Source organism: Mytilus edulis, chromosome 9 (assembly GCF_963676685.1).
Source record: "Mytilus edulis chromosome 9, xbMytEdul2.2, whole genome shotgun sequence".
In the NCBI taxonomy this organism is placed as follows: Eukaryota; Metazoa; Mollusca; class Bivalvia; order Mytilida; family Mytilidae; genus Mytilus; species Mytilus edulis.
Genome location: NC_092352.1, coordinates 16,699,461 through 16,712,439, shown reverse-complemented (window position 1 = coordinate 16,712,439; position 12,979 = coordinate 16,699,461). Strand labels below are relative to the sequence as shown.

The window sequence follows — 12,979 nt, the reverse complement described above, 5'->3', positions numbered from 1 at the left end:
TGTTGAATGTATGATTAAATATCGTTTCAAATAAGTATTTTGAAGTCCAATATTATGAGACAAGTCATAATATATATATAAAAAAACTCCACAGGGAACATGAATTGTCTTTCAAGTTGGACTTTATATATTGATGGTTATTTTTCTGATTTCGTTCGTTAACACACAAACAATAATTGCTTTTATGATAGGTTACTGTTTACTTTTTAGAAACGGTAGTGCGTTATTCACTGTTCTATTGACACAAAAAAGGACTAGCGATACACATAACCAAGAATCAAGTTATATTTTTTAGTCATACAGTTTGAGTTCTGCAATAATACGTATGTTATTTGTCAACATGTTAAGCGATGTCATCATATTATAATTAAGTTTATGAAAGGTAATAACCAAAATACCACATCCCAACAAAATCAAAACTTTTCACTGGACGTTAAAGATTTATCTTCAAGTACCCTAGTACTCGCGAGTATCATGACTGAGTACCTGAGTATTAAATTTCAGATCTTTTGACATCCCTATTAAATACACATATCATTTACTATTAGGTATTTGAATATCTTCATAAATGTATTAACTGAATTTTTCTCTATCTTCTAGAGTTGGAGCCTTTTTCTTCATTATAATGAATCAAGTATTTGGAAATTTATCGGCAGTAGAATTGTTTATCAAAGAGAGATCCATATTCATGTATGTAATTTTATTTCACACACATCCATTGAACACAGATGTATACACATATCCCATTAAACAACCATGTGTAAGCTCATTCCACTAAACAACAGTTTTTAAATATACACAAATCCCATTAATCTACAATTTTACACACATCCTATCCCATTGAAACAGCACTGTTTACACATATCCAACTAAACAACAATTTTTACACATATCCTATTAAACAAAAATAATTTTACCATTAGGAAAAACACAAGCATTAAATAGAAATATGATACATGTGTATCCCCGGTTTATTAGGGTCCCGCCTTAAGGCGGGTACCGTATAGTGATCAGTCTGTCCGTCCGTCCGTAACACTTTTGTGTCCGCTTCATATCTAGAGAACCATTATGATTTCATACTTTATACTTTACATGTTTATTAACCACCACCAGAGGGCGTGTCATGATGTATGTGCAACTTCCTAGGTCAGAGGTCAAGGTAAAAAAACTGGTTTCAGTTGACAACCCTGTGTCCTGTGGTGAAGATCGTGTCCGCTCTATATCTTGAGAACCGTTATGAATTCAAAGTTTATACTTGACATGTATATGAACCAACACCAGAGGGTGTGTCATAATTTATGAACGACTGCCTAGGGCAAAGTTCAAGGTCAAAAACTTTGGTTTCAGTTGACAACCCCATGTCCTATGGTAAAGATTGTGTCCGCTCTATATCTTGAGAACCGTTATCATTTTGAAGTTTATACCTGAAATGTATATAAACCAATATCAGAGGGTATGTCATAATTTATGTACAACTTCCTAGGTCAAAGGTCAAGGTCAAAAACTTTGGTTTCAGTTGACAACCCCATGTCCTATGGTAAAGATCGTGTCCGCACTATATCTTGAGAACCGTTATCATTATAAAGTTTATACTTGACATGTATATAAACCAACACCAAAGGGTGTGTCATAATTTATGTGCAACTTCCTAGGTCAAAGGTCAAGGTCAAAAACTTTGGTTTCAGTTGACAAACCCATGTCCTATGGTAAAGATACAATTTTTTAATGCACATTATTCACAGCGGGGCCCACAGAGATGGCTCCCATCTCAATGATATCTAGTTACATTTAACTTTTCTCATTGGTTAGATCCAATTTTAGCTTAGTATTTCTTTAAAACTTAATAAATAACATGGAATGTAACTGATTAAACCTTGAAATGCATGGCAGCAGTACATTTAGCTTTTTTACATTTACTTGAAAATATAAAAACTTTGTAACAATGCTATTTTTAGGCATGAGAATGTGAGTGGATTTTACAGAGTGTCTGCCTACTTTTTCTCCAAGATAATCTGTGATGTAATACCTATGAGACTGATTCCAGTTATTCTGTTTTCAGCTGTCACATATTTTATGTTGGGTAAGGTAGAATACCTATTTTGATACTTTGAGTGAAATGTGTGTGTTTTTGATTTATAGTGAATTTATTCTAAAATTTTGAGAATTTAAAGCATTTAAAAGATTTTTGTTATTATTATAAACGATACATGCAAATAAAGCTATCAATATTTCAGATGGTTTTATTTGATGATGCTTTAAAATATTCTGTTACAATTTTTGCAATAAAAAAAACATCATAAAAATGTTTGTGCTTACAGTATAACATTTTTCAATAATTTGTATAATTTCAACCTTATTTTTCAGGCTTACGACTAGCAGCAGAGAACTTTTTCCTGTATGTCCTGTCATTGTTTTTAGTAGCCATGTCTGCATCAGGAATAGCTTTCTTCTTCAGTGCTACTGTTTCAATATTTGCTGTTGCTAACTTGTGTATTGCTCTCACATATGTCTTTATGATGGTAATATTTCACATTTATATTTTTTGTTGCCTATGTTTAATTTGATTGGCAAGAAGAGTAACTTGCTCTTTAGGTGAATATAAAAAAGAAGATGTGGTATGATTGCCAATGAGACAACTCTCCACAAGAGACCAAATGACACAGAAATTAACAACTATAGGTCACCATACAGCTTTCAACAATGAGCAAAGACCAGGGCTCACGCTACTAGGCGATAAGGGCTATGAAAGTCGCTTTCCCAACCGTCACTTTGCTTTGCCAGACCCTCAAAAGTGAAAACAGGTCGCCCTGCTGTTTATGATACTCGCTGTAAGTCGCCTTCTCCATCAGCAATATTCAATTTTTACCAAGTCAATAAAACAGCAATTTTTCAAGAGGTTAAAGGATTGATTTTAAATTTAGTGGCTTGTAATTTCATAAAAATAATTTTTTATCTCTTCCGGTACTTGTTACTTGAGAGCGTATTCAAATCATTCTAACTGTCCTGTGACAGTTTCATAATCTCTAAGAAAGGTAATCAAAGTTCCAAATACAAAGTGTTAATAATTGACACATTGTTATGATATTAGACCAATTAACATTTACTTTCACAATACTATACAAATATAGCCTTTGTATGAGGTCGATACAAGGATATATTGACCTGAAAGAAGTGTATTGACCTCATACAAAGGCTATATTTGTTATATTATTAATTTCCGACCATGTTTGTATCAAAATCGTCATTTAGGTTTGTGGGAACTTTACAGATATTACATTGTCTCCTTGACAATAACAACATATTAGTTGTTATTTCATTTTTTTTTTTGACATCTTATGTATTTGAAGATTTTTTTTCCCCCTAATAATCGATCACAGATATCATTTGTTTCAAAACGTTAAACAATATCCTGAAATTCATTACATGACGTCACAAAGTATATCGGTTTTTAGATATTCTAAAAATAACCATGCAATATGCTTTTTGCCGGTCAATATGCTTTTTGCTATCCGCCGTTTTCTCTCTACCTTCGAAAATATAGTTTAACATGTGACTATCCCTAAAGGAATCAAATTTGTTAAAATATAAGAATTAATAATATTATAGGGTTATTGCATGAATATTGGGGAATATTGTCAAGATATTGGGGAATATTGTCCCGAGTAGAATTTTATATTGCACAAGCTTGCGAGTGCAATATATGTTCTACGAGGGACGATATTTCCCAATATTCATGCAATAACCCTTTTATTGTATAGCAATATAATATTTAAAAGTAAAAATTGGTTTAAACTAAGATTTTGACGTTGATGACATCATGAATATTGAAGATTTATTGCACTAGTGCAATATTAGAATTTATTGCACCCTAACTTTTGGTTACTTTCTTTGGGAAATATTATACTGCTGTACAATACAATGTTTTATGATCCTCTTCATTTAAGAGATACAGAAGATATCAAAGGGATATGCAAACATGTAAGTTGAAAAACAAACTGACAATGCCATGACTGAACAACAGTACACAAAAACAAACTGACAATGCCATGACAGAACAACAGTACACAAAAACAAACTGACAATGCCATGACAGAACAACAGTACACAAAAACAAACTGACAATGCCATGACAGAACAACAGTACACAAAAACAAACTGACAATGCCATGACAGAACAACAGTACACAAAACAAACTGACAATGCCATGACAGAACAACAGTACACAAAAACAAACTGACAATGCCATGACAGAACAACAGTACACAAAAACAAACTGACAATGCCATGACAGAACAACAGTACTCAAAGCAAACTGACAATGCCATGACAGAACAACAGTACACAAAACAAACTGACAATGCCATGACAGAACAACAGTACACAAAACAAACTGACAATGCCATGACAGAACAACAGTACACAAAACAAACTGACAATGCCATGACAGAACAACAGTACTCAAAGCAAACTGACAATGCCATGACAGAACAACAGTACACAAAACAAACTGACAATGCCATGACAGAACAACAGTACACAAAACAAACTGACAATGCCATGACAGAACAACAGTACACAAAACAAACTGACAATGCCATAACAGAACAACAGTACACAAAAACAAACTGACAATGCCATGACAGAACAACAGTACACAAAAACAAACTGACAATGCCATGACAGAACAACAGTACACAAAAACAAACTGACAATGCCATGACAGAACAACAGTACTCAAAGCAAAATAAAGAAAACTAAAAAACTGAGTAACGCGACCCCTTAAGCTTCCAAAAAAAAACAGTGAGTTTAGGTGCTAAAAATATGTAGAAATCTTATTTTCATTATGCTTCATTTTTGAAGGGTTCACACAAAATAATTACTGTAACTCTTCTTTCTGCTTGCATTGAGATGTTTTACACATACATTTACACTCTACTTTATTTTTGTTCTGAGTTTTGAGGTATGAGGGGGTTTACACATACTTATTACTGAACTTCTGTTTCCATCTCAGGTATTCAGTGGTTTACTAGTAAATGTATCCTCTGTTCCATCATGGTTACGATGGCTGAAATGGGCCAGCTTATTTAGATATGGATTAAACGTAAGTATTGATTATGTACTATTTTATGTTTTACTAATTAGAATGAACAACATCTAGGTTGAATAAAATATATTTTTAACGATCTTTTCATGCTTCAATTTCTCACCGTTAGTTTGCAAGATTTCGGTTCAAACTGGCACTAAGGGCTCTCTTAAACTTGCAGTGAAGTGAGACTTTGGTCCTTGTTGAAGGTTCACTGTGACTGCGAGATGAAAAACAACAATACAAGTGCTGTTTCTTTTTTGTTTTGTAGATTTTGTGTCATGATTGGATAACTCTAATCCTTTATTTTTCTAAGATTATATATCTGTCTGTGTAAGTTGATATAAATGAGTACAGGAGCAACTGGATAAAACTAACAGACTTTCCATGTTAGATTTAATTGAAGTTGACATGTTAGATATAGGATTATGTTAACTTGCAAGAAATTTGTTCAAGTTATCATCCATATAAAAAGGTTATTCTAACCCTATACAGCAACCAAGATTTATTCTTTAAGAATGATTCAAGGTCAATCATCATTAACAATGTCATCGAACAATCTGCTCTTACTATGGTGCACTATCATAAGCATTATTGGTATCCAAGGAATAAAATGTATCCACAAATTTAAAATGAAAGCCCTCGACTCATTCTTAGAGAAAGATAATTTTAAGATCTGTTTGTGAATAGGAACTTGATATATAAGATTTTTTGTGATTTATTTTGGTAAGAGAATTTTAACTTCCTATTTAATAAATGTGTATGTATTATAGGCATTAGATATAAATGAGCTAAAAGACATGACCTTTTCCAATGGCACAGCTACATGGTAAGATACAAAATAAAGAAGTAGCTAGGTTATAGGTGTAACCAACTATAGTAAAGGAAAACTTGACTAGAGGCTTCAGACCTTTATCAAGCAATATATTGTAATCAGAGACGAAATGTTTAGTCACCTGACAAAGCTAGTTATGCATTTACCTATGGAAGCTGGCTCAGGGTTTTCACAGTAATTAACCTTTTTCATATACCCTGGTGTTAATTTTTATATCCTTATGGACAAAAAAACAATTAAAGACCCCAAAAAACAATTAAAGACCCAAAAACATAAGTCAATGTGCATTTTTTTAAGTAGCAGCCTATTTAAAAAAAAATTATGTACATGCTTCATCATTTATTATATTTTCTGTTTGGAAAGCTTACATGTATATTTCTATAGATATGAAATGACAAGGTACAAATTAGATATATAAATATTAAGAAAATTTGGTATGATTGCCAATACGACTCCTCTCCACCAAAGACTAATTGATGTAGAAGTAAGCAACAAATGGTCACCATAAAATCCATACCACATAGTAGGCTATAAAAAAAAACTAAAATGACAAATGTAAAATATATAAAGCAAGAAAACTAACAGCCTGATTTATATATACCAAATAATAAATGAGAAACAAATATGTTATGCTGCAACTAACAAAAACCACTGAATTACATGCTCCATACTGCGGATAAAAACATATCGTCGCTGGGCTTCTAAAATGTTATAAATTAAAAAAAATTCAAGAAAAAAATATCTCATAAACAGGCTTTGAAAATTTTGACAAAATGCATGCTTCCAAAATATCGTATGTGAACTTGAACATTTTTGTAAATAGCAGTGAAATAAAAACTTTGACATTTTTCGATTATCCGAGAACTTAAATTATTTTTACAGAAATGAAGAAATGTACATATATTTCATTTCCAAAGTCACTATACAACGATTTTCAAGTTTTCATACAACATTTTGGAAGTAAACTTTTACAAACAACTGACATTGGCAATTTTGTAATATGTCTTATTTCAAACGTTTTGATTGGTCTAACTGTATGCTATTTTGTAATACCAAAGATTTCCTCCCGCCCAGACCATTGGTGTCAAAAAGTATTTTTAGCCAAAAAAGTCATATACGACATTTTAGAAGTCCAGCGACGATATACAGAATGTGTGGCTTTTTTTACCTTGTAAATTCACCAAAGAAAAAAATTATATTTGTGTTTGTAGCTCAGCGACTGGTAATGATTACCTAATTGATCAGAACATTCCTTATCAAACAAGCTGGGATTTCTGGCAGAATATTGTTGCACTAGGGGCCATGTCAGTGATCTCCATGACCGGTACATACATCCAGCTGAGAAGAATGAAGAAATTAAGATAAAGATCTTATAGTAGAGAAAACATGACAGATTAGTGCAAGGACCAAATCCATGTGTTTCTTTGTGAAAACAGAGTTGTGACCCTTTATAAGTGTTGGGGTTTAGCTATCAAGGAACTTATGCTTATTTTGAGATTTTTTTTATTTTTGGCTAGTTAGCTGGGGAAAAAAGAATAATTTGATTTGATTTGTGTTTTAAGAAATGTTGAACATCTTTGTTTTCAGTTCTTACACTAATAAATGAACAAATCATGTATAGATAATACATAATAATAATGTATATATGTAATTATTGATTATTGGTTTTTACATGTGTTGTAGTTAGGTAAAACATATAAAGTTTTATTTTTAACTTGACCTAATGAAAGGTACATATACTGAAAAACTATCTTTAATTCTAACTTAGGTTTAGAATTGAAAATTTCTAGTTCTTGAATTAGTTAATTGAAGTAGAAAGAGCTATCATGCTTTAATGGATGGATAACTTGCAAACTTTATTGGCCTCTTTAGCTAAAAATTGACCTGTCCAGCTTACCTTATTATAAAGTGAATACCACCCACCCAGCGCCTTCACTGTATGTTTTTAGACATTATTTTTGAAGCCATAAATCAGCTTTTTACTCAAATTTGTTTAAAAGTATCTGGCTGGGAAATGAAAGCCCTTAAAATTTTGAGGTAAATTGTAAAATCTGTAATAATTGTGACTTTATTGTGTGTGCTGCCATCTTATGCAGTCTGTTTATCTGTTTGTGCTGCCATCTGTTTGCTGCCATCTTGAGCAGTCTGTTTATCTGTTTGCTGCCATCTTGAGCAGTCTGTTTATCTGTGTGCTGCCATCTTGAGCTGTCTGTTTATCTGTTTGTGCTACCATCTTGAGCAGTCTGTTTATCTGTTTGCTGCCATCTTGAGCAGTCTGTTTATCTGTTTGCTGCCATCTTGAGCAGTCTGTTTATCTGTGTGCTGCCATCTTGAGCAGTCTTTTTATCTGTTTGCTTATTATAGTTTGTATCATTCAACCAAATTCATCAATTTGTAAAATACATATTACAGCCGATGGTATACATTAGCATTGTGGAAGTCAAAGTTAAAAGTCAAAAAGTTCTAACCTGAAAAGGTAAATTGACAATAGTTTACTTATTTTCAAATCAAATGAAGGGCCAGATTCATCCTAATGATATGCAGTTATAGTTTTTTTCCTTTACAAAAGTTGAGCTAATAAAATAATTATTATTCAACTACCTAACAGTAGAGGACTGCTGAAGAAGAGAAGCATGACTGGTCGAAAGTTACGGATTATTCTAAGGATTTTTAAAAATATATATATACATTAGTTAGCTTGAAATTTAAATGCATAGGATCAATCCAAAAGAACAATTCTGGATCGTGCACATATTAGTCATTCATGATATTTCTATAGATATATATTCATATGATAAATGTAGGTCAGTAGATATTATTAATCTTGCCATAGTGATACATTAATAAATACAGTTAGAATTATAAAATATATTAAGGTAATAGAGTTAACAAATACATACCTCATAAGTTCTTATATTCAAACTTAAAGAATCCATTTTTAAGATTCTCCATAATGAAACAATGATTTACAATTGTTACAATTGTTATGTTTGTTATATTTACAATTGTCCTTTCTTAGCCACACAATCTTCTACATTTGAAACCTTTCTTTCTACTGCTACATGACAATGTCCCTAAATAACCATTATTGTCCATAGTGAAAATTATTTTGTCGATTTGACACTACATGAAAGTAGAAGGTAGAGGGCTTTAGTGCAGCTATGAAATATATTAAATGTTGATAAAGCCATCTATTTTTTATATCCCACGGTAAAAGATTTGTAGGGTATAACTTTTTTGACCCGTCCATCCTGTTAATATCACTTGTAACAAAGAACTTCATGAAACTTTTTGGTTAATTAGGACATACTATGTAAATGTGCATATTGACAGGAAATTATGATTCAACTTTTTTCTAAGAGTTGTGCCCTTTGAACTTTGGCCTAGTTGTACTACTTGAAGTATGGTAGATGTGCATATTCACAAGAAATTATGATCAGTTGACTTTTGTAGGAGTTATGAGTCTTTGAACTTATAACTTTTAGTGTTTGTCCAGTGACAATGTGGGACCATAAGTTATGTGAGTTTACTCTCAAAATTTCTTTAATTTATCTCTGTTAAAATGGAACCTAGTAATTGTAACTGTATAAAGTCTGAATGTATCTTACTTTCAATTGATAATTTACCCAAGTACATGTATTCTATATAAATTACCAGGATAGTTTATTTAAGCTGTAGAGTATAAATAGAAAATGCACAATAAAACTTAGTGTAAGACTTAAACGATTGTGAAAAATAACTAAACATTTACCAATGTACAAACTGCAGCATTACAGTGGCAATTTGAAACAATCAGTCAATTAAATCAGAAATATGACAATCAAAATCAGTATTCTTGCCAATCATTGTTGTGTTCAAAGGTTAGCATTTCATTTTCTATAATTTACTGATTTCCAGTTTTATAACCAAATTTGTATAATTATTTAGCTGTGATTTTTATTCATGTTTTTTTATACATAAATGTCTTTATTTTTTATTCATTTTTGTCTCCTGTAACAAGAAAAGTCGTGTGAAAGCGAGAAATAGTGATTGCAATGGCACTGATGATGATGGCGTCACCAGTTGTTAAGTTTTCTGCTTAAGTTAGTTTGATAGAAAGTATTTGTGATAGATCATTGATGTTTAATACAAAATTGTATTACTATCTTAAATTATCAATTTGAAGACTATTTTGAGACCCTGCCCACTCAGTCATGTTCCAGTGACTTTGAACTAACTAGCAATTTTCAATGTTAAGTTTTCTTCTCAACTCAATTTAATAGGAACTACTTGTGATATATCAATGATATTTTCTATAAAGTTGCATAAATATCAGTACATATATCAGTTTGACAACTATTTTGAGGCCCTGCCCTGTCCTCTATGTCATGGTTTAATGACTGAATTACTTAACAATTTTCAATGTTCAGTTTTTGCTGAAGTTTGAATGATAGTAACTATAGCTATTTACAATACACCGTTTTCTATAAAGTTACATAACTGTCTGTACATCTCAGTTTGTGGACCATTTTCAAGTCCTGCCCACTAGTTCATGGTCCAATGACTGAATTAATAAGCAATGTTGCTCTCCATCAGATTGTCTTTTTCTTAATTTTATGCAGACAGGCAAGACATATCTATATCTCAACAGTCTACTTAATATCAGTGCCAAATTAAATGATGGTGAAAAAGTCCCATGACAAGTTTTATCTTGTTTCGTCTCAAAATGTCACAAAGTAAGCTTATGAGGAAATTTCAGTACATTGTATTTGAATATGAAATATAAGGAAATACTATCACAATGGTTCATTTTAACATTGATCGCTGTCCTATTTAAACAAATCATGCTACTTTAAAAAAAATCAACTTGTTATATTCTGTAGTGTTGCAAATTTTTCTAATTGATTTATTTTCTCTTATTTCATGATTAAGAACAACGAAAAAGAAAACAACTTTTGAATGGTTTATTTACATTAGTAAAATGTATATGAGACGACTCATTGCTGCAATTTTTTTTAATTTAAAACTTTGTCTATTGAATATGTTGTTTCTTTGTCTTTGTTCTTAGTTTTCAACTGATTATTATTTTTTTATATTATTTCACTTGATAAAGGTTATAGTGAATAACATGCAGCCAGATTTAAGAGGACCCAAATGTAATTTTACATGATATGATTCATATATATGATTCATATCTGTTCTATTTACTAATTATATATCTTTTAGAATAGTCCATATAAATATTGTACTGGTTTTGTCTTTGGTACCCAGTTCATACCACCAAACTTACGTTGTATTTAGATTTTTACAGTTATTTCGTTGATTAAAATTGATATACACATGCTTTCTTATTAATTAATGACATGACTCAAGAACCTTACATATACAGAATTCTAGATCATAGCTAATGTCATGTGTTTGCCATTATAATGATTTCATGTTAAAAGCATTCATAGACCTCTACATTAAAGGTAAATTTACAAAGACCACTTAAAATTAACTGTTTGACAGCTTCCATGTAAATAGGTGCTTATCTATGAATGCATGACAACTCAGACCAAAAAACAAGACAAATTAGACTGATTGATTGACAACTCCAACCTCCAGACCATGACAAATCAGATCAATATTAAGACAACTCAACTTGCAAACCAAGACAAAATATACGAATCTTAAGACAACCCCAACCAATAGACAAAGACAAGTTAGACCAATCTTATGACAACATTAACCACTAAACCAATAGTAAAACAATTCCAACTACCAGACCAAGACAAATCAGCCAATCTTATGACAACATTAACCACCAAACCAATATTAAAACAATTCCAACTACCAGACCAAGACAAATCAGCCAATCTTATGACAACATTAACCACTAAACCAATAGAAAAACAATTCAAACTACCAGACCAAGACAAATCAGCCAATCTTATGACAACATTAACCACCAAACACATAGAAAAACAATTCAAACTACCAGACCAAGACAAATCAGCCAATCTTATGACAACATTAACCACCAAACCAATAGAAAAACAATTCAAACTACCAGACCAAGACAAATCAGCCAATCTTATGACAACATGAACCACCAAACCAATAGAAAAACAATTCCAACTACCAGACCAAGACAAATCAGCCAATCTTATGACAACATTAACCACTAAACCAATAGAAAAACAATTCCAACTACCAGACCAAGACAAATCAGCCCATCTTATGACAACATTAACCACTAAACCAATAGAAAAACAATTCCAACTACCAGACCAAGACAAATCAGCCCATCTTATGACAACATTAACCACCAAACCAATAGTAAAACAATTCAAACTACCAGACCAAGACAAATCAGCCAATCTTATGACAACATGAACCACCAAACCAATAGAAAAACAATTCCAACTACCAGACCAAGACAAATCAGCCAATCTTATGACAACATTAACCACCAAACAAATAGTAAAACAATTCCAACTACCAGACCAAGACAAATCAGCCCATCTTATGACAACATTAACCACCAAACCAATAGTAAAACAATTCAAACTACCAGACCAAGACAAATCAGCCAATCTTATGACAACATGAACCACCAAACCAATAGAAAAACAATTCCAACTACCAGACCAAGACAAATCAGCCCATCTTATGACAACATTAACCACCAAACCAATAGTAAAACAATTCCAACTACCAGACCAAGACAAATCATCCAATCTTATGACAACATTAACCACCAAACCAATAGTAAAACAATTCCAACTACCAGACCAAGACAAATCAGCCAATCTTATGACAACATTAACCACCAAACCAATAGAAAAACAATTCCAACTACCAGACCAAGACAAATCAGCCAATCTTATGACAACATTAACCACCAAACCAATATTAAAACAATTCCAACTACCAGACCAAGACAAATCAGCCAATCTTATGACAACATTAACCACTAAACCAATAGAAAAACAATTCAAACTACCAGACCAAGACAAATCAGCCAATCTTATGACAACATTAACCACCAAACCAATAGTAAAACAATTCAAACTACCAGACCAAGACAAATCAGCCC

The 12,979-nt window shown here is 31.9% G+C and overlaps 1 protein-coding gene across 2 annotated transcripts in view; it reads left to right on the top strand.

Annotated features, from left to right (window-relative positions):
* The window catches only part of LOC139487713 (broad substrate specificity ATP-binding cassette transporter ABCG2-like), a 31,302-nt gene extending 23,468 nt beyond the window's left edge, over nucleotides 1-7,834 (top strand). For both annotated transcript variants that reach the window (XM_071272731.1, XM_071272732.1), the window contains 6 exons: nucleotides 601-690; nucleotides 1,956-2,080; nucleotides 2,365-2,519; nucleotides 5,013-5,102; nucleotides 5,858-5,913; nucleotides 7,131-7,834. In XM_071272731.1, the coding sequence (XP_071128832.1) occupies nucleotides 601-690; nucleotides 1,956-2,080; nucleotides 2,365-2,519; nucleotides 5,013-5,102; nucleotides 5,858-5,913; nucleotides 7,131-7,284 (670 nt within the window). In that variant the 3' untranslated portion in view covers nucleotides 7,285-7,834. The remainder of the gene's footprint in view (nucleotides 1-600; nucleotides 691-1,955; nucleotides 2,081-2,364; nucleotides 2,520-5,012; nucleotides 5,103-5,857; nucleotides 5,914-7,130) is intronic.
* The last annotated feature ends 5,145 nt before the right edge of the window (nucleotides 7,835-12,979 follow it).